The 21,681-nt window shown below is 34.4% G+C and overlaps 2 protein-coding genes across 4 annotated transcripts in view; both read left to right on the top strand.

Moving 5' to 3' along the window:
* LOC140954735 (uncharacterized) overlaps positions 1–12,352 on the top strand; it is a 33,958-nt gene extending 21,606 nt beyond the window's left edge. The window contains exons 2-9 of the mRNA XM_073405416.1: positions 5,260–5,335; positions 5,450–5,548; positions 6,218–6,310; positions 6,347–6,445; positions 7,736–8,960; positions 9,087–9,151; positions 9,290–9,765; positions 10,549–12,352. Coding sequence (XP_073261517.1) covers positions 5,260–5,335; positions 5,450–5,548; positions 6,218–6,310; positions 6,347–6,445; positions 7,736–8,960; positions 9,087–9,151; positions 9,290–9,765; positions 10,549–12,352 — 3,937 coding nt within the window. The remainder of the gene's footprint in view (positions 1–5,259; positions 5,336–5,449; positions 5,549–6,217; positions 6,311–6,346; positions 6,446–7,735; positions 8,961–9,086; positions 9,152–9,289; positions 9,766–10,548) is intronic.
* A 5,403-nt stretch (positions 12,353–17,755) lies between these two features.
* Positions 17,756–21,312, top strand: LOC118063115 (beta-fructofuranosidase, insoluble isoenzyme 1). 3 transcript variants are annotated; one of them, XM_035077044.2, is made up of 7 exons: positions 17,756–18,052; positions 18,954–18,962; positions 19,087–19,943; positions 20,034–20,192; positions 20,373–20,617; positions 20,726–20,816; positions 20,922–21,312. In XM_035077044.2, the coding sequence occupies exons 1-7, from the start codon at positions 17,869–17,871 to the stop codon at positions 21,141–21,143; spliced, it is 1,767 nt and encodes a 588-aa protein (XP_034932935.1). In that variant the 5' UTR covers positions 17,756–17,868; the 3' UTR covers positions 21,144–21,312. The 3 variants fall into 3 exon arrangements, with proteins under 3 accessions (XP_034932935.1, XP_073261275.1, XP_073261274.1); XM_073405174.1 differs by lacking the exon at positions 17,756–18,052 and having other exon boundaries at positions 18,088–18,962; positions 21,001–21,312; XM_073405173.1 differs by lacking the exon at positions 17,756–18,052 and having other exon boundaries at positions 18,088–18,962; positions 20,941–21,312.
* The last annotated feature ends 369 nt before the right edge of the window (positions 21,313–21,681 follow it).

Here is a 21,681-nt window from a genome sequence, read left to right as displayed (position 1 = left end):
GTGAAGGAGAGATTTGCTCACACTTACGTAATATAATACCAATCAGCAAGTTATGATTGGTTGGCTGCTGACAAAGATTATAGGAATTAGTGGTGGTATTTATCGTAACTTCCGCTCTTTTAGCTAATTTTTTTTTTAATTTTTTTTTATAAAAAATATTAAATTGATGTTTTTATGTTTTTTTTTTTTTATGATTTTGATATGGTGATGTTAAAAATAAAAAAACTCTTTTTAATAAATTTTCAAGCAAAAAACTTATTTTGAAAAGATCCCAAATATCCTAAATCTAGGTAATTAACTGCATGACCATTGAACAATTTATTTAATAAAAAGAAATAAATACAATAAGACAATGATAGCAATAGAATTCATTACACCATTAAACATTTTTACCGATAGATTCATTTTATTGGTGTGAGGCACGTAAACCATCAGTAATGTTTTTACCGATGGCCTCACCAATTGAAGACGTCCGTCGGAATAGTGATCGTCGGTAATTTCACATTTCATCGCCAATGTTGTCGGGAAAAAGAAAACCAAACACCGACGGTATTATAGACGGCAAAGCATGCCAAAAAAAATAATTTCGATGAATATATCCGTCAGTGATTGTGGCATGGATGATAAGTTTTTCACAACTCTCGGTAAAATACCGACAGCCTGGTTCCGTCTGGAAAGTTGTCGGTATTTATTTAAAATATTTTTAAAAAATTATTTATTAACAGTAAAAAAACTTAATAACCAAATAAATTTGTATTAAACATTAAAAATATAAAAATAATGTTAAATAATATTCATCTAAATATTAATTACAAATTTAATGTTTAAAAAAACAAAATTAAACTAAAATAGCAGCGAAGCTAAAAGAGGAGGAGGAGGTTGATTGTTCCTAGGACCGTACGGTCAAAAAAGAAGCTGCACATGTATCATCACCCATATTTAATCTAATCTCCATGACCATTTGACAAAGCTGATCATAATCTGTTTAGAGGTGTTCATATTGTTGTTTCGAGGCTATGAACTCCTCTGACTGGGTGCTCGATACTGATGGAAAGCTTCCAACGGTTGAGACATTGCGGGCTGACCGCAAGTTTTCGGTTGTAGTGTCGGAGTTTTTCCTATTATAACTTTAAGAGATCTAGTATCAATCCTAAGGTAAGGCCAGTTCCCTATTCTTTCTTTCCATTCCTTCTCCCCTACCCCTACAATCTATAGCCCTAGCTTCTCCCTGCGAAAGGAGAAAGAATTGCATGCATTTTAGTGAAAGCTTAACTGGAGTAAGAATTTCATGGGAGGAATGATTTGTTCAAAAGATTTCCCTTCATAAACTTAATTGATGCACCTTGGTTATAAGACCACAAAATGAGTAGTTTTCCTGTGTATTTCTTACAACTCTAACCTGTCAAGCAAGTGAAGTGAGCAGGAAAGGCAATGAAGGTTTGACTCCGTTCGGGTGGGTGAACTTTTAGTTAAGGAAATAGTAGGTTAACAGAGGCCTAGAGAATGAGGTTCAATCGGACCAAACCTAGAGAGTGAGCAAGAAGAATGAGGATGGAAGAAGTTCCAGCACTTGCTAGGATGGTAGAAGAAAGTCATTTGTGATTCTATAGCACTATAAAACAAGTCATTTCCTATGATGTGAGAATAATGTTAGTCTGCAATTAAAGAAATGATGAACTATAAAGTTCTCAATGAGTTCCATATTCCTTATAAATAGTGTTCAAATTGTAGTGAACACTTGATGTAATCACCTATATGAGTGTGGTGTGGGGCCGTTCCTATTGAGATAATAGCAAAATTTTTAGAGCACTCACGAACAATCAGGCGCATGCATGACCTATTAAGCACAAAATTGAGTCAAACAATAAGAAATTATGGGGGTATAATGTGATTGGTGAGATACCTAACTTACAATAAGAATTTTTGGTTCATAGAAATTAAAAAATTTCACCAATAATTCTGTTAGTCAAATCTCATTCTTTAAATGATCTGGTTCATAGTCCAAAGGACACCAGATTAGATGCATTACACTCAACAGATAGAAATCCACCAAGAATATTTTTATTCCAAAATTCATTTGAAATATGTAGGGGATTGTAGGGGTGAGCAAAAAAACCAAAAAACCGATTAAACCGAGAAAACTGAAAAAAATAACCGGAAAACCGAACTGTGAAAAAAAGCCGATTAAAATTTTGAAAAAACTGACCGGTTCTGTTTTGGTTTTATAAGGCTGAAACCAAAAAAACCGATCCAAATTGGTTTAAATCGGTTTTTGTTCTAAAAAACCAAACTGAACTGAACCCGGTCGGTTTGAATCAGTTTCGGTTTTTTTTTTTTTTTAATTTCTGGTTTGGTTACTGTTTTTTTTATAAAAACTGAACTAAATTTAAAATGATCACCTTTAGGGGATTGTTGTAAATAATGAAGATTATTTCAAAAGGTTTTTATCTTAAGTTGAAAAATAAGACCTTAATCTAGTGTTTATATAATGAATTTTGATATAAGATAGTAACCAACAAGGAAAGGATACTAGGCTTGCACATATAAGGTTGAGCCAAGCAAGAGGAAAACCTATGATTCTCCCCTTTTCCCCACGCGCAAGGCAGCGCCTATATTTTCTAAACCTTTTGTCTATTGAAACCATAATTTTTTAAACACTTGAAATTAATTTTCTAACAATCACAATATTATAGAATGTAGAATGTGTGTGTGTGTGTGTGTGTGTGTGTGTGTGTGTGTGTATATAGGAATTAATGTAAGATTATTTCATTGTTGTGATTCCTACAGTTATTGTTGTGTACTGTCAACATATATATAAATAGAAAAAGGTTGGTTAAGACAAAACTTAAACCATTCTATTATTCTCAACTTGGTATCAGAGCCCTAAATAAATTAAAACACTTCCTCTCCCCACTGCAATGGACTCCCCATCCCAGTCGCTTGCTGCCTCCCTCTTTGTAGCACCGGCAGTGTCGGCTTCCTTTTCTACCGCAGCGCCAGCTTCCTAGGTTATATACCATACGGTTGGCTATGAAAGTGCTAAGTATTTTTTGTACCAAGTGTTATACAACATAAATCTAGATTAATCATTTAACAAGCAAGGTATTAAGAATTAATAAGATAAAAATGATAAGACATGTTAATAGCAAGTTGTTTAGGATATAAGTATTGAAGTCCCTATTGAGTTTATATTATACTTATCCTAACACCATTATTGAAACCTTTTCACTTTGATATAATAAACTTAGGTAAACATAATAAAGAAGAGAAACATAGATAAACAAGATAAGAACATAATTATATAAATATAGTAAAGGAAATGAAAAGCATAAACAAGAGATTAAGGAAAATATAACATGGAATAAAATTTGAACATTACAAAATACAAATAAAGAGAGCAAGAGCAAGATCTTGATCTGAATAACCAAGATGCCTAAATGCATGGCAAATGCTTCTTTTATAGGCCAAAATTTAGAACTATTGATTAAATGACTAATTGTTGAATGGGTGACCACATCTTGACTTGGTGACAATCATTATCTTCTTGTATGAACAAAACATCATTTGGACTTCTAGAACTTGAGATATGGGCTGAACACTGAACAATATCTGGGCTGTAAGACAGATTTGGACTTCTCCGTTGTTGCTACAATTTGAACTTGAAAATAACCTTTTTGAATATTGGACTCCGCATGAACGTTTTAGGCCTATGTCTTAGCTTTCCATCCATATAGGGCAGACCTAAATCCAAGCTCTACAGCTCTAATTATGATTCAATAACCGAAGGTATTCAAGTTTGGATTGAACCAACATCTCTTCTCTAAGCTTAGCCTTCTCTTTGTGTTCTCAATTTTAGTAGTTAAACTCATCAATCAATCCCTTGATTTATGTGATAGACTTGCATTTAAGATGAACATTTACCATAAATTAAAGGTATCTTATATTATTAGATATGTTATTATAAAACATGCTCTAGTTAAGGAGTTATTGATACTTCAAGTGTAAAATAATGATATAAAACCTTGATAAAGATGCACTTTTAAGTACTAATCAGAACCTCTCTCGTATACCGATATTTATAGTCATCTTTTAATGCATGAATTTCTTCACAAAATGTCCTTTCCATGCATGGGGTCTACTGTCATCAATGCACCTCTGCTGCCTACACCTAACACCCCTCTTTAGCCTTTGTCTCTTAATGCCAGTCCCTTGGAAGTTTGGTCATAGCAGGGGCCGTTTCTATGGAGGATGGCATCCCAACCAGTTCAACAATAGAGGGAACAAGTCTGCTATGTCCAGACCATATTTCCACAGCTTTCATAGCTCCTCCAATAGTGACGACAAGCAAGGCAATTGGCAGGGAAACACTACCATAAAATTGATAAATACAAACGGAAATATCAAGAGAATATTTTCATTGGTAAATTTCTTAGAGATTTTACCGACAGAAATATTCCCTAGGTATATACCGATGGAATTACATTAGGGAAAAAAATTAAAACAAAGCAAAAAAAATGATGACATGTCATTTTTATGTAAAATTGTTGGTAAACTGTGAACATTATTCATCATGTCAATTACAAAGGGAATCACCGACGGAACATTTTGTCGGTATTTTCCAGAGAGCTCCAAAACTATTCACTTTCTAATTGCATTGTTAATTGTTGTTCTTTATGGAAAAAATCACCAACGGATTGAAAAGTCATCGGTGTTATTTGGTGGTTTTCTGAAAAAATTCAATTAATTTAAAATTTTCACTTAAATATTACAGACGGAATCCCCGACAAATTGAAAAATTATCAGTGATTGTTGGCGATTTCTGAAAATTTTTTATAAAATTGAAAATTTAAATTAAATATTACAGACAGAATTACCGATGGAATAATTAAAAAATATTAATATTTAATTATCCGTCGGTAAAATCGTCGCTAACGCACCGCAATAAAAGGCCTGAATCCCCTTATTTTACAAGAGACAAACTTATTTCTTATTCTTCTTCTTCTTCTTCTTCTTCCCTATATGTAAAAAACATCAATATCTATTTCTTTCTCTTCTCTTCTCTCCTCATCTCCTTCTCCTCTCCTTCATGCTCAGGTATGTCTTCTTCTTTCTTCTTTTATCATCTTAGTTTTTTTTTAAAAAAAAATTAATATGCTTTACGAAATTTAATTGCAAAGGTTTCAACTACTAACTCCATCCAACCTGCCACTTCCCTCTTTCCAAATATGCTTCATTCCCCATTATCTCACACCACTGCAGCCCCATACCATCCCTCCTTGTTGCTAAAGGCTTTACCCAGCAAGAAGGCATTGACTATTCTGAAACTTTCAGTCCGGTTATTAAATAGTCCACCATCATATTAGTCTTCTTCATTGTGGTTTTGCGCAATTGAAAGATTCATCAATTTGATATTCATAATGCATTTCTCAATGGTGTTCTTACTGAAGAGGTCTACATGAAACAACCTCCAGTTTTTGTTGACTCCACTCTTGCATCTCATGTGTGTAGATTGCACAAGTTGTTGTATGGTTTAAAACAGGCATCGTGGGTATGGTACACTTTTCTGAGTGATTTTTTACTCTCCATTGGTTTTCATGCCTCCAAGGTTGACACCTCCTTGTTTATCTTATCTGATGGTACTAATATCTTTTATCTTTTGGTGTATGTTGATGATGTTTTGCTTACGGATAGCAATTCTACTATGCTCCATTTTCTAATACAGTTACTGAGCTCTGAATTCAAGCTTCGAGACTTAGGCGCAATTCATTACTTTCTGGATATTGAAGTTTAGTCTACATGTATGGGTTTGATGTTGCGTGACCATAAATATATTCTTGACATCCTCACTCGGGCTGGTATGACTTCCTGCAAACTTGTTGATACTCTAGTCTCTCTTTTGAAAGTTACTATACTGCCAGATAATCTATTATTTGATCCTGCATGGTTTCATCAAATCGTGAGTGCTCTTCAGTACCTTACCTTCACTCACCCAAATATTTGTTTAGCTGTTAATAGAGTTTGTCAGTTTATACATGCTCCTATAAATTCTCATTGGGCCGTTCTTAAACATATTATACGCTACCTTAAGGTACAACATCTTATGGTTTCCATATCACTCAAGGCTCTTCCTTTTCTCTATAGGGTTTTACAGATGCAGATTGGGCTGGTAGTATTGATGATTGCAATCTATGGGTGGTTACCTTATCTTTTTGGTCAGACACCAATCTCATGGAAATCTGGCAAGCAACGCACAGTTGCTCGCTCCTCTACTAAGGCTGAATATAAAGCCTTAGCAGACGGTACTGCTGAGGTTATTTGACTTTAATATTTGTTAACAGATCTGCAGGTTCCCTTTGTCTCTGCTCCTAACATTTGGTGTGATAACCTTGGCGCCACTTATCTTTTAGCGAATCCTATTTTCTATGCTCGTACTAATCATGTTAAGGTGGATTATCACTTTGTACAAGATTGAGTTGCAAAGAAAGAAATTCAAATTCATTTTATCTCCTCTTGGGATTAACTTGCAAATATCTTCATTAAGCAACAATTTGCTGCTACTTTTACTGTTTTTCGTTACAAGCTTCGAGTCGATCCTCCACCCTCGAATTAAGGGGGCATATCATATATATATATGTATAGAAATTAATGTAGAATTATTCCAATGTTGTGATTCCTATAATTACTGTCGTGTACTACAACATATATATAAATAGAAAAGGTTGACTAAGACATTACTTAAGTCATTTTAATACTCTCAACTCACAAAATCCTGGCAACTCTTTTATTTTAAAACTTTTTGAAGAGCTACAATTCTTTAATTCCCTAACATCTATTTTATTTTTCTAACTATTGTAAAAGCTCTTTAATTTTCTAATTTATTTTTTGCATAGCTATTACATGTTAGCAACATATATATACCAAGCACTCTTACAGTAAAAATATGCTGAAAAAAACCATAATATTATTTTTGTGTTTGCAAGGCTTGCTGGTATTTTATTTCGATCTTGATCTAACTGGTTTTGTAACCCTCTTTTTAGAAGAAAACTTGTGGAGTTCTAGAAAATAACCTTGTGTTTAAATATTATTTTTTGAAATAATATTTGCCTCAAGTTATATTTTATTTATGTTTTTATATTGTACTTTCTCACAACAAATTCTTGTTTCAATGTTGTAGTTAAAGCAGAAAACGTCGGTAGAGCTCCTATTTTGGTTCTATTCCCTACTTTGATTGGTTCTATTTTTTATAAATGCATTTACGACGAGAGAATTAGAGAGAGGTTGCAGAATCATTTTTGTATCTTTGATTGGTGTTACTTTCATATATATATATATATATATATATATATATATATATATATATATATATGCATGTTGTCCTTGCTAGAAGATTCGAAAATGATGTTTCAACAATGCTTTTCTTTCATCTACTATTTTTATCCTTTTATTTTATTGTGTTCTGTTGTATTAGAGGATGACTCATCAATACACCACGTCACAGCAGAGAAGGATGGCATGGTTACCTGAATTCTGTTACTCTGTTATTTATTCTTTAATTGCATCTGTAAAGCACTATACATAAAGGGTAGCATTAATATTGCATGGGATAAGTTAGTTAGAATATTCTTTGCCTGCTGTATATATTTCGACGAGCTGTATTATTCAATACACAAGAGAAAACTTCTCTTTACAATTCTGTTTTTCCTCTACTTCACATTCGTTTGTTACATGGTATCAGAGCAGCCGATCAATGGCCAACGCTCCTAAAGAAACTGATTCTCAGTCTTTCAATGATACAAACCCCACAAACAAATATCTTAATTTTTCTGATCCTTTCAATCCATTTCGAATTGAGAATGGTGATAATCCAGCTGCTGCTCTTGTTTCTGAACTCTTAACTGCTGATAATTATGTCAGTTGGTCTCGTGCGATTTCTCGAGCTCTTCGCGCGAAGAACAAACTTGCTTTTGTTAATGGTACATTGTCTAAACCTACTGTTATCTCAGATCCTCTTTTTGAAGCTTGGGAGAGATGCAACGACTTGGTTGTTTCATGGCTACAAAATTCTGTAAGTCCTTCTGTCAAATCCAGCCTTGTTTTAGTTGAGGATTCAAGAGTATTATGGCTGGAACTCAGAGATCGTTTTACTCACCAAAATGGCCCTCGAATCTTCCAACTTAAACGTGATTTAGCCAGCTTATCTCAAAACCAAGATAACATCAGTACCTATTTTGGTCACCTCAAAACATTATGGGATGAACTTGCTATCTATGACCCTCTTCCCGATTGTTTGTGTGGAAAATTAAAAATCCTTCATGATCGTTATGACCGTGATTGTGTCATTCAATTCCTTATGGGTTTATCTGATGCATACTCAAACAGTAGAGATCAGATCATGCTACTTGATCCTGTCCCATCCCTTAACCGTGTGTTCTCCATGATCCAACAACAAGAACGACAACATTTGATGATTCCTTCTATCAAAACCCCTGACCTTATGGCAATGATGGCCAAACCAATTTTTACCTCTAGCAAAAATTTCTCCAGGTCTACTTCCCAGAAAACTAATCGCCCATACTGTTCTTATTGCAAGCTTCCTGGTCCTTCTCTTGAAAACTGTTTCAAGGTTGGAAATGCTGATCCACCACAATGCACTCATTGTAATATGACTGGCCATATTGCGGACAAATGTTATAAATTGCATGGCTACCCACCTGGTCACAAACTTTATACAAGAAATAATAGTAAAGGTATTGCAGCAACTGTTACTCAATCCCGAGCACTCTCAGATGATGATCATGAGGAAGATTCAACTGAATCAATGATGCTTACCAGGAGTCAATACCAACAATTACTTTCTCTTTTGCATTCCAAGGAGACTAGTTCAGCCATGGCTTCACTATCTGTTACACAACCATCTTCTTCCACTCCCAATCCTCATGTCAGCAACTCTCGTGTTTCTGGTATGGCTACTTGCTTCAGTACACGCACACACTCATCTTCTCACACACACATCTCACCTTGGATTATTGACACTGGTGCCACAGATCATATGATCTGTTGTACCTCCCTTTTTACGTCTATCACAGCCACTGTTTCCTACCAAGTTAAACTTCCAAATGGCCAAGATGTTCCTGTTACTCACATTGGTGTCGTAAGATTATCTAAGCATCTTGTCTTACACCATGTTTTGTGTGTGCCTTCCTTTAACTTCAACTTGCTTTCTGCCAAGCAACTTACTCAACATCATTCTTGTTGTCTCATTTTTCTATCTAATGCTTGTTTTTTTCAGGACTTAACATCATGGACAACGATTGGGATGGGTGAAGTTAGAACTGGTCTGTATCACCTTCTCAGGTCTCGGGTGTCACCCTCTGCTTTGGTTGATGCATTGCCTCATCTCCATCCTTCACCTTCATTTCCTTCTGCTTCCGCTACTCACACTACTTCCTTATGTGATTTATGGCATTATCGTTTAGGACACATTTCCCTTTCTAGATTAGCTTTAATCACTGATCCCAATATCACACATAATCAAACATTTCATAATCCAATACCATGTTCCATTTGTCCTTTGGCTAAGCAGCGACGTGTTTCTTTTCCAACTTCTACACATTCTGCCTTACATAAATTTGATCTTGTCCACTGTGATATATGGGGTCCTAACTCAGTTATTGCAGTGGATGGTTCACGTTTCTTTCTTACAATTGTTGATGACCACTCTCGGACAACATGGGTTTATATGCTTAGAAATAAATCTGATACCAGGTCTTGTTTTATGGCCTTTTACAGTTTAATTGAAACTCAATTTCACACTAAAATCAAAACCATTAGAACTGATAATGGAGCTGAGTTTCGCATGACAGATTTTTTTCAAGCTAAGGGCATCATTCACCAAAAGAGTTGTGTCGACACACCCCAACAAAATGGCAGGGTTGAGAGAAAACATCAACATATAATGAATATTGCCCGTGCCTTAATGTTTCAATCGCACCTTCCTCCCCAATATTGGACTGACTGTGTTCTCACAGCAACCTACCTTATTAATCGAACTCCTACCCCTCTTCTTCATAACAAAACACCCTATGAATATCTCTTCCACACTCCTCCTCAATACAAACACTTGAGAGTTTTTGGTTGCCTTGCCTATGCCTCTACCTTGTCACAAGGGCGTAAGAAGTTTGATCCTAGAGGCAGAGCATGTGTGTTTTTAGGCTATCCTTTTGGGGTTAAAGCATATAAATTACTTGATATATAAACTGATCACATTTTTTTATCCCGTGATGTTCATTTTCATGAATTTATTTTTCCCTTCCATCCTCATTTTTCACCTTCTGTTTCACCTTCCCTCTTTATTCCTACTCTACCATCATCTCCTCCATTACTCCCCACCATTACTCCCTCACCTGTCATTACTAATTCCCAGTCTTCCTCTCCATATTTTTTAGCTCCGAGTTCTCCTCCTTCCCCACCACAGTCTTTACATCCTTCACCTGAATTACCTCATACTCCCTTACCTTCTCCCTCTACTTTAGTTTCCCCTTCTCGCAGGCCAACCAGAACTCGGCGCGCTCCTGAGTACCTGCAGGATTACCATTGTCATCAGACTGCTCTAACTCCTCCTATCCCACCGTTGGACCAGCTGTTATGTTCCCCTTCAGGTACTGCTTCCCCCCTTCATAATACTATTTCTTACCAGTATTTTTCTCCTTCTTATAAAGTTTTTTCAACTACTATTTCCACTCATATTGAACCAAGAACATATAAGCAAGCTCTTAAAGACCCTGGATGGTGTAAAGCCATGGACACTGAATTAGCAGCCTTGGAGGCCAATCACACTTGGCAGATTACGGATTTACCTCCTGGAAAAGTTCCCATTGATTGCAAATATGTTTATAAAATTAAGTATCATTCTGATGGGAGTGTTGAACGTCTTAAAGCAAGACTTGTGGCTCGCGGTTTCACCCAACTTGAGGGAGTGGATTATCAAGAGACTTTTTCTCCTGTGGCTAAGTTGGTTACCGTGAGGTGTCTCTTAGCTACTGCCTCAGTTAAAGGTTGGCATTTACATCAATTCGATGTAAATAATGCGTTTTTGCATGGGGACTTGCATGAAGATATCTACATGAATAAACCTCCTGGCTACACCAAAGGATACCCTACTCAAGTCTGTAAATTGCTCAAAAGCTTGTATGGTCTCAAACAAGCTTCAAGGCAATGGTATTCCAAATTTTCTAATGTTCTTTTTGTTGCAGGTTTCTCTCAATCCAAGGCTGATTATAGCCTTTTCACCCGTGACATTAATGGCACTTTTGTTGTTATTCTTGTTTATGTCGACGATATACTGGTTGCAAGTAGTGACATTACTGTTGTGCAAGAATTGAAATCCATTTTTCACAAGCATTTTCAGATCAAGGACCTTGGCCCTTTACGCTACTTTCTCGGCATAGAGGTTGCAAGATCCTCCAAAGGCATTTATATTTGCCAACGGAAATATACATTGGATATTCTTGCAGATTCTGGCACCTTAGGCAGCACCCCTGCTAAGGTTCCAATGCAACAAAATCTCAACCTTATTCAGACCACAGGCACTCCCTTATCTGATCCCAGTATTTACCGACGTCTTATTGGCAGGCTCCTTTATCTTACAGTCTCTCGGCCTGATATTTGTTATAGTGTCAACAATTTGAGCCAATTCATGGCTAATCCTACTGATGCACATTTACATGCAGCTCACAAAGTTCTTTGTTACCTTAAGGGTGCACCAGGTCAGGGGCTTTTATTTTCCAGTTCTTCCTCTTTACATCTTGAGGCTTATTGCGATTCTGATTGGGCTTCTTGCCCTGATACCAGACGTTCTATTAGTGGCTACTGTATTTTTCTTGGCTCTTCCTTGATCTCATGGAAATCTAAGAAACAATCAGTGGTCTCTAAGTCTTCGGCAGAGGCCGAATACCGTTCCATGGCTGTCACCTGCACTGAATTATCCTGGCTGAAATACATTCTGTCTGCACTCCATGTCCAACATCTACAACCAGTTTTCTTACACTGTGACAACCAAGCGGCTATCCATATTGCGGCAAATCCAGTATTCCATGAGAGGACTAAACACATTGAACTCGACTGCCATCTTATTCGAGATCAGATTCAGGCTGGCCACGTCTGCACTCGTTATATCTCCAGCTCTAATCAACTTGCTGATATCATGACAAAGGCTCTATCATCCTCTGTTCTCAATTTTCATTTATCCAAGATGGGCATCGTAAATTTTTACTCTCCATCTTGCGGGGGGGTATTAGAGGATGACTCATCAATACACCACGTCATAGCAGAGAAGGATGGCATGGTTACCTGAATTCTGTTACTCTGTTATTTATTCTTTAATTGCATCTGTAAAGCACTATACATAAAGGGTAGCATTAATATTGCATGGGATAAGTTAGTTAGAATATTCTTTGCCTGCTGTATATATTTCGACGAGCTTTATTATTCAATACACAAGAGAAAACTTCTCTTTACAATTCTGTTTTTCCTCTACTTCACATTCGTTTGTTACATTTGAAAAAACCATAATATTATTTTTGTGTTTGCAAGGCTTGCTGGTATTTTATTTCGATCTTGATCTAACTGGTTTTGTAACCCTCTTTTTAGAAGAAAACTTGTGGAGTTCTAGAAAATAACCTTGTGTTTAAATATTATTTTTTGAAATAATATTTGCCTCAAGTTATATTTTATTTATGTTTTATATTGTACTTTCTCACAACAAATTCTTGTTTCAATGTTGTAGTTAAAGCAGAAAACGTCGGTAGAGCTCCTATTTTGGTTCTATTCCCTACTTTGATTGGTTCTATTTTTATAAATGCATTTACGACGAGAGAATGAGAGAGAGGTTGCAGAATCATTTTTGTATCTTTGATTGGTGTTACTTTCATATATATATATATATATATATGCATGTTGTCCTTGCTAGAAGATTCGAAAATGATGTTTCAACAATGCTTTTCTTTCATCTACTATTTTTATCCTTTTATTTTATTGTGTTCTGTTGTGTTTTTATTATGGATTGTAATAGTGCGTGTGCAATTTTGGCTCTGGGGCTGTTGGTTGGATGGGTGATTAGGAAGGGTATTTCGAGTTTTTTCATGGGTGCGTGTTTTGAGACCCCTTTTCTTTATGTTAGTGCTAACGGACGTGGATGAATAGCCACTGAGTTTTGTTCTCTCTCTTCCTTTTTTCTTACGGAGGCAAAATGATGCTGTTTTTTAATGAAGCTTCCTACCGAGAGAGGTTTTAGGGGTAAACATGGCATGCTGTCATCTCAAAATGACTAGTCATGAATCTGAGAAGTTCTCTTTCAATTTATTTGGTTGGAGTGGAAAGAATGTAGAATGCTTGCTGCGTGTGAGTTAGAAAAATGGACAGAAAGGGTGCAGTCAGTCACTAGGGTATAATTCTGCTCTCTCAAGCTTGCAACCCAAGAGACCATCAGAGCAAAACGCTCTGAGATGATTGAAAGCATTGGCTTATATAGAAAAGCAGACCTGGAATCCTCTTTCTAGAATTACATTTTCTCGTAAAAAAATGGAGAAAACTTACGTGGGAGCAGAATAAAGAGCTTTGCACACCAGTGCCTACGCTAGATCTGCAAAAAATTTGGTATCGTACCATTACATCTCTTCAGTTGCTCGGGGGTCTCCATCACCTCTACTTAGTTTCAGTAAATTAAAAAATTGTAAGAAGATGAGTATGTCTATAACAAGAGTCCATACCGACTTGCCTTTCTCTCTTTCAGTTCAAGTTGCCTTCAAATATTGTCTTTGTTTTAGTTTCTTTTGCTGGAGATCGTTGTTTTCCATGTTTGGCATGGAAGAAAAGAAGGTGTTTTCCATGCTCTGGCATGTTTCTTTTTCTCCACGTGGATTGAAGGATGGCTCTAGGCTAACATATGCTTAAACCTATGAACATTTTTCAATAACACGTACATGAGGGCTCTATATCCAACCACAAAAGAAAACTCCATGAAGTTTTTAAAATGGATTCTGTGCAGGGGGTGAATGATCTTGAATCTGATGGAATTAATTAATAAATCCTGTAGTGGGAAATTGATAATGAATATTGAATACTACAAAGCTCTTAACTGGATTCGCAATGTCCATGCGGCCATGCATGTCAAGAGAAATAAATGGAAAGATAACAGCCTTCCTTTCAGCTTAGCCAAGTTAATTGACTTGAATGTTACCTCTCATCATTTCGCTGATTTTTATGTGTGAATTTGCTATACCGACTCTTCTTTTTTCCATCGTAAATACTCTATGAAGATGAAAAGTCCTTATAATTATCATGATTTTATTTTACTTTTATTCAATTGACAATTATCTTTTTGTCAATTTTCTTTTTGTCAAATGAATCATAAAAGATGGTTTGGTGATAAAAAAAAAAGATCCCAAAAAGGTATCTTATATTCTTTTTTTATTTTTCGTGTTAAAATTACCAAATATCATTTATTTTTATTAAAACTTTCTTTTATGGTTATTATAAACTATTATTCATGAAACATTTATTTTGGTTGAGAAATGTCACGGAGAAAAGGAATGTATTAATATGAAGAAGGTTTAATTAAAAAGATATATTTTTTTTTTTATCTTATTTTCAAATTGTTCATTTTTTTATATATTTGTTTTGGGTGCTTGAAGTTTGTTTGAATATACATGTCCCAGAAATCTATTTATTTAAAAAAATATATATTAATATAAAAAGGAATTCTAATAATCATTATACAATTATTTGTTTTCCAGTAAGCAAAAAAATAATCTGACTCGGATATGAAATGACCAGCAATCTCGTAAGAGAGTTGGATACAATCACATTTTTGTGGGGTATAATCACTTAATAAAACAATAAAAATCTAAATGCTCCTAACACTTTTGTATTAAAAAACCTCTAGCACTGTCAGCATGTTTTTACAATAATTGGATTCTATAATTAATATTCTACAGGTATCGTTTCTATTTTTATAATGTTGAGCGTCATTCTCGTACTACATAATTGAACTGAGAATTAAAAATTGATCATAATTGATGCAAGATAGAGGTCAAGCTACAAGCTGAAGCAAGGTTCTGAGGACATGGTCTTAATCTGTCTCAAGTCATCCTCCTTCTTCTTTTTTTGTTTTTACGTTGAGAAAATTATGAGACCAGAGAAAATTCAAGATAATGTCCTTCCTAGCCTATGACTAGATCAAAAATGTAATCCTAGCTAGTGAAGGTGAGATTTGCTCACACTTATGTAATATAATACCAATCAGCAAGTGATGATTGGTTGGCTGCTGACAAAGATTATAGGAATTAATGGTGGTATTTATCGTAACTTCTTCTCTTAATTTTAGTTTTTTTTTAAAATATTTTTTATTTATAAAAATATTAAATTGATCTTTTTTTATGGTATTTTTTTATAGTTTTGATGTGGTGATGTAAAAAAAAAAACCTCACTTTAATATATTTTTAAGCGAAAAGTTATATTAAAAAACTTCTTATTGTTTGGGAATGCAGTTTAACTATGTTCCCTTAAATTTTATTTTATTTTTGATAATTTTTTTTTAGATCGTTTTGATGTGTTAATTTTAAAAAAATAAAAAATATTAATTTTATATATTTCTATACGAAAAACACTTTAAATCATAACCACTATCATAATTTCAAATAGAAGGCACTCGTCAACATCCTAAATCTAGGTAATTAACTACATGGCAAAAAAGAAATAAATACAATAAGACAATGATACCAATAGAATTTCTTTTTATTGTTATCTAAACATAAAAAACGTGTATAATATTATATTTAAAATATTTATTTTATATGTGTACTTACATTTTATAAAACTATATAAATATATGATATAATAAATTCTTTTTTCCTTATCATTACACTTTTTATATCTCATTTTTTTTAATAAGTGTTCAAATAATTACATTTAATATTTTATATAAACTTAAAAAAAAATCAAAACACTCATTTTCTATACCATAGTTAAATACTAAAAAAATATTTTTTAATTTATTTTTTATGACACTCTTGAATATTAAAAAATAATATATTTTTAAAAAGATTTTATAAAAAAACCACCTTAAAAACAAACATTTTCGCCAAACATAACAAGAAAATGACGCAACTAAAATACTTAAATCCTTAAATCTAAATCTTGTGACGTTCTATATTTTTAAATTAGCACAAAGAAATTCTTTTTTTTTCCTCCCAAACTGGAACAGGTCGCCCATTTCATTTTATTTTATTTTTCCTGTCTGGCACAAAAAATATAATAGCTAGGGTGATGCATCTACTGTTGTGTAGTCGGTACTGATATTTATAGTGAATCGAAAAAGAGAAACTACTGAATTGTTTTTTTCCGATCACTCTAGTCTTAGTCTTATCTTCTCGTAATGTTAGCGTAATATTACGAGAAGATAAGACTAACTACGATTGGACAAAACACTTTCGTAGTTTCTCCTTTTCGATTCACTCTATAAATATCAGCACGGAGTACACACTCTACAGTAGCTGCTTACCATGATTGCTTCACCTTCCCTATAATGTTTTTTTTTTCATTTTAAAAATATTTTTTAAAAAAATTGATTTTTTTTATTTTTTATTTTTAAAAAATTAATATTTTTTATGTTTTCAAATCATTTTGACATATTAATGTCAAAAATAATTTTTTTTAAACAAAAAATACTTTAAAAAGCAATTATTATCACACTTTTAAACACTTTCTACAAATCATGTCTTGTGCTTGTGTGACATGCGTCTGAAAAAAGAAAGTTCTAAATAAATAGCAAAGCAAGGACCTATATTTGAGTCTTTCAAGTATTAACTCGATGTTCATAACCCTAGCTTTTTTTTCTTTTACTTTTAAACTAAAAAAAGATAAATTTCTTGACCAGGGCAAAGAATAAAAAGAAGAAAGTTTAGGACATTATTTTTCATCCCTTATTCTTTTTAGCTCCACAATATAAATATTAGATTTTTTTAGGATAAATATTATATATACCACTAATAATTTTATATCCAAATTATTTTCATATTAATCTTATTATTAAGCTATGCATTTGAGATTTTTCATCACCTTGTCAAACCTAGGCACGCAGGTGTATCGTTGTTGCCCGACTTAGACATCTTGGGTGTGGCGTTAGCTGCCTTGGATGTGGTGTTGTCATCAAACCCAGGCACCTTGGATATGTTGTGATCGCCAGATCTAGGAGCTTGGATGTGTCATTGTCACCAAATCCAGGCGTGGTTTGGGTCTAGCATTGTTGTTAGGTCCAAGTATATGGATCTGGTTTGATTACTAGGTCTAGGTAACTTTGGTCTAAGATGTTTATTATATTTAAATTAATATAAATTTGGTATAGTTATGAGACTCACAAGTCTGCACTTGATGATTACCCACGTCGACAATATATAACATATGTTTGACATTTGTAACTATTTATATTACTTCCTAATCGACAACATGTCTACAATATCTAAGTAAATAGCTAAGCGAGGACGGATATTTGAATCTTTCACCTATCAACTCGAAGTTCAAAACCTCCCAAAATAAAAACTAAACATCCACCAAGTCAGCAAGTAAATAGCAAATCCACAAACTAATATTTGTAAAGGTCAACATCGTCTAATTGGAGACTTCTTAATTATCCTTTTCAGTCTCTAATAAGAGCCTAGAAAACCTCTATATATATCCACTCTCCAAGCACGTAAACTCTCATTCTTAGCTCTTTCGTTATTATTCATTCCAAAAAAAAAAAAAAAAACTCTCTTCCTTCTCTGCTCTCTTTGTGATACCTGGTTTTCTCTCGTGGAAGATAATCATATATCAATGATGGCTATGCCACACACTCTCCCAGTTCTTGCTTTGTTTGCTTTGCTTTTTGTGCTAAGTAACAATGGAGCCGAGGCTTCTCATAAGATTTATCCTCGGTTGCAGACTCTTAGTGTTGAGAACGTGAATCAAGTCCATAGAACCGGGTATCACTTTCAGCCTCTTAGGAACTGGATCAACGGTACATAAGCATCTTCTTTTCTTTCTTTCTTTCTTTCTCCCATACAATGCAAATAGTAATACCCATAATATATTTCTTTAAAAAGTAAATAATATACGTTGCCTTTTTAATCTTTTTTTATGACCTTTTTGTTTAGATTCCTAAGTGTAGTAGGGATAAAGCTTTAATTGTTAGTCAAGATTTCAAATTTGACCACGTGCATTTTTTTTAAAGAGATATATTACTTTAATTGTTAGTCAAGATTTCAAATTTACTTATTACTTTATTTTCTTATCATGAATTTTTAATTTAATTATTTTTTTCAAATGTATTTAATAAAATTCGGGGGTAGGCTAGTAGGGATAAAGCTATTGATTAAGGTGTCCATATTTTTTCATGTCTCTCTGTTTTTGTGAATGAGATGAAAACTCCTTGGATATTAGACAAGAAGATGGTTGAAAATTGGATATTAAAGATGAGGTTAGTGGTTAATTAGAGGTAGGGATTTATATCGCCAAGGTTGACATTGAAGGCAAAACCTAATTATGTATATAATCCACGTCTTTTTGTTTCCTTGTAATCGTGTTTATTCCCTGCATAAAATTGGTGGGTCCGTTTATGAAGAAAACTAGGGAATGTGGTGGGATAATCCTATATGAATCATTCCCAGGACAGATTATTGTTTTAAATGACATGACATGAGGTTTTGATGTTTTTGTTTGCCTTTAAAAAAGGTTGTACCATTTTTTACTTGCTGGGAACTCTCCTCACTAGCTCTGTTCAAATTTTGTGCATTGATTAATGCTTGAGTGAAAATTGACTTCAACAATGATGGCTAACTTTTGTATTTTTGTCTCCTTCTTGGGCCAATGATGCTTTTGGGTGCGGCTCAAATTGATTGGGGTTAATTTATCGACAATAGATCCAAATGGTAAGCCAGTTCAACAAGAACCTGATTGGTTTCATGGCCAATTCAACAAGTATATTCAGACAGATTTTGAATTAATCCTAATCCTGATTTTGATTGTTTTACGTGTGCCCTTTTGTATGAGCAGCACCTATGTACTACAAGGGGCTCTACCATCTATTCTACCAATACAACCCCAAAGGTGCAGTGTGGGGTAACATTGTTTGGGCTCATTCCGTTTCAAAGGATTTGATCAATTGGGAATCCCTTGAGCCTGCAATCTACCCTTCTAAATGGTTTGATAGCTATGGATGTTGGTCTGGTTCAGCGACAATCCTTCCAAATGGTGAGCCTGTTATCTTGTACACGGGTATTGCCGATAAAAATAACAGTCAGATCCAAAACTATGCAGTACCCGCAAACTTGTCGGATCCATATCTTCGTGAATGGGTTAAGCCTGATGATAATCCGATACTGAACCCGGATGTTAGTGTAAACGGTAGCGCGTTCCGTGATCCGACCACTGCTTGGTGGGCTGATGGGCATTGGAGGATTTTGATAGGCAGCAGGAGGAACCATGTAGGGGTTGCATATTTGTACAGGAGTAGGGACTTGAAGAAATGGGCCAAGACCAAACACCCGTTACATTCAGTTCAGGGTACAGGTATGTGGGAATGCCCAGATTTTTTCCCCGTTTCATCATTCGGTGAAAATGGGTTGGATCCTTCGGTTAATGGACAAAATGTGAAACATGCATTGAAGGTTAGCTTAGACCTGACAAGATACGAGTACTATACACTTGGTACTTATGATAATAAAAAGGAAAAGTATTTTCCTGATGTGGGCTTAGTTGATGGTTGGGCTGGTCTTAGGTTAGATTATGGAAACTTTTATGCTTCTAAGACGTTCTTTGACCCAAGCACAAATAGGAGGATTTTGTGGGGTTGGGCTAATGAGTCTGATGCTGTTCAACAAGATACGAACAAAGGGTGGGCAGGAATTCTGGTAATACTTGGTGGAATTTATTGTTAACTTTTAAAAAGTCATTTTTATTGGTTAATAACATTTTATGTTTTTTTTATTGCATTTTTGTAGTTGATTCCTAGGAAGGTATGGCTAGATCCAAGTGGAAAGCAATTGCTGCAGTGGCCCGTTGTAGAATTGGAGAAATTAAGAGGGCACAATGTTCAACTGAGCAATCAAAAGCTCTACCAAGGTGATCATGCTCAAGTTAAAGGCATCACTGTTGCTCAGGTTTGTTTCTTTGTTTGCTTTATATTTTTCTTTTTAGAAAGAAATTGGACATTTAAGTCCAAGAAACAATTACTTAAAAAATATATCAAGTCAATGTTTTTTTTTTTTTTTTTTTACTTTGAATGGTAGTGAAGTTAAGCTAAGATTTTGTTGATTAATTGCTCTGCATGTATTTTACAGGCTGATGTTGATGTAACCTTTTCTTTCCCAAGCTTGGACAAAGCTGAGCCTTTTGATCCAAAATGGGCTAAGCTTGATGCACTTGATGTATGTGCCCAAAAGGGTTCCAAAGCTCCTGGTGGACTTGGACCATTCGGACTCTTGACATTAGCTTCAAAAAATCTTGAAGAATTCACTCCTGTCTTCTTTAAAGTATTCAAAGCAGCAGACAAGCATAAAGTTCTCTTGTGCTCTGATGCAAGAAGGTTTGTGTTATAACTTTTCTTCTCTTCTCTTCTCTAGACATGTTCTCATCCTAATTTTGGTATCAACCTCTACTGAACATGGTCTGTATACATGGCTTCTTTAAACAGCTCTTCCTTAGGTAAAGGACTGTATAAACCATCTTTTGCTGGATTTGTTGATGTTGATTTAACCGACAAGAAACTTTCGCTCAGAAGTTTGGTATGGTTCTTTAATTATCTTAGTCTGAAACAATACTTGCTCTTGTTTTGTTCTCATTTACTTAACTATCTTAACATACTTTTGGTTATTGCTCTTTCTTTCCAGATTGATCACTCTGTTATAGAGAGTTTTGGAGCTGGAGGAAGAATTGCCATCTCATCTAGGGTTTATCCAACTATTGCAGTCTCTGAAAAGGCTCACTTGTACGTGTTCAACAATGGCAGCGAGACCATCACAGTGGAGAATCTTAATGCTTGGAGTATGAACTTACCTGTGATGAATGTCCCTATAAAGGACCGAGTGGGGGAGAATCCACGCAATGAATAATAATAAGGAAATGAATTAAGAAAATGTAGTACTTATTTTAGGAAGGATAGTTATTTAAACATTGGGGTGTTGAGATTGTGTAGTACACCACAGAGAATAATCCAACCCTTTTTGTTCTCGTGTAATTCTCATGTATATAAATAATACTGGTTTTCTTTTTTCTTTGCAATTAATCTTTTTATTTTTTATTAATATTTTCTTAGGTCTTTTTTGAACAAATATATTTCTATAAGAAATATAATATTTTATAGAAGTATTTACCAAGACAACCTAGATCCTTTCCTACATTATGTTAGATAAAAAACAATCACTTCAAGGTCTTGAAGAAGTATTTAAAAAATCGCAAAATAGAAGAAATACAAATGAATGGAAAGGAAAAAAAAAAAAGAATGAATTCTATTTTTACTTTAAAGATATTCTATGAAATAGACTTATTTCATACATTTTTAATTTAGATAGAAATCAAGAAAATCTAAAGATTCATTGTATAAATATCATCATTTGCTTTTAGAATGCTCCCTGCTTTGAAAGAAACGTG

This window comes from Populus alba, chromosome 16 (genome assembly GCF_005239225.2).
Source record: "Populus alba chromosome 16, ASM523922v2, whole genome shotgun sequence".
NCBI lineage: Eukaryota > Viridiplantae > Streptophyta > Magnoliopsida > Malpighiales > Salicaceae > Populus > Populus alba.
This window is presented reverse-complemented; position numbering and strand designations above follow the sequence as displayed.

Excerpts from the sequence above, each read along its gene's own strand:
- LOC118063115 (XM_035077044.2), top strand. The coding sequence starts at position 17,869 with ATGATGGCTATGCCACACACTCTCCCAGTTCTTGCTTTGTTTGCTTTG. Across the intron at positions 19,944-20,033 it reads AAGGGTGGGCAGGAATTCTG|TTGATTCCTAGGAAGGTATG; the intron begins GTAATACTTGGT and ends GCATTTTTGTAG. Across the intron at positions 20,618-20,725 it reads TTGTGCTCTGATGCAAGAAG|CTCTTCCTTAGGTAAAGGAC; the intron begins GTTTGTGTTATA and ends TTCTTTAAACAG.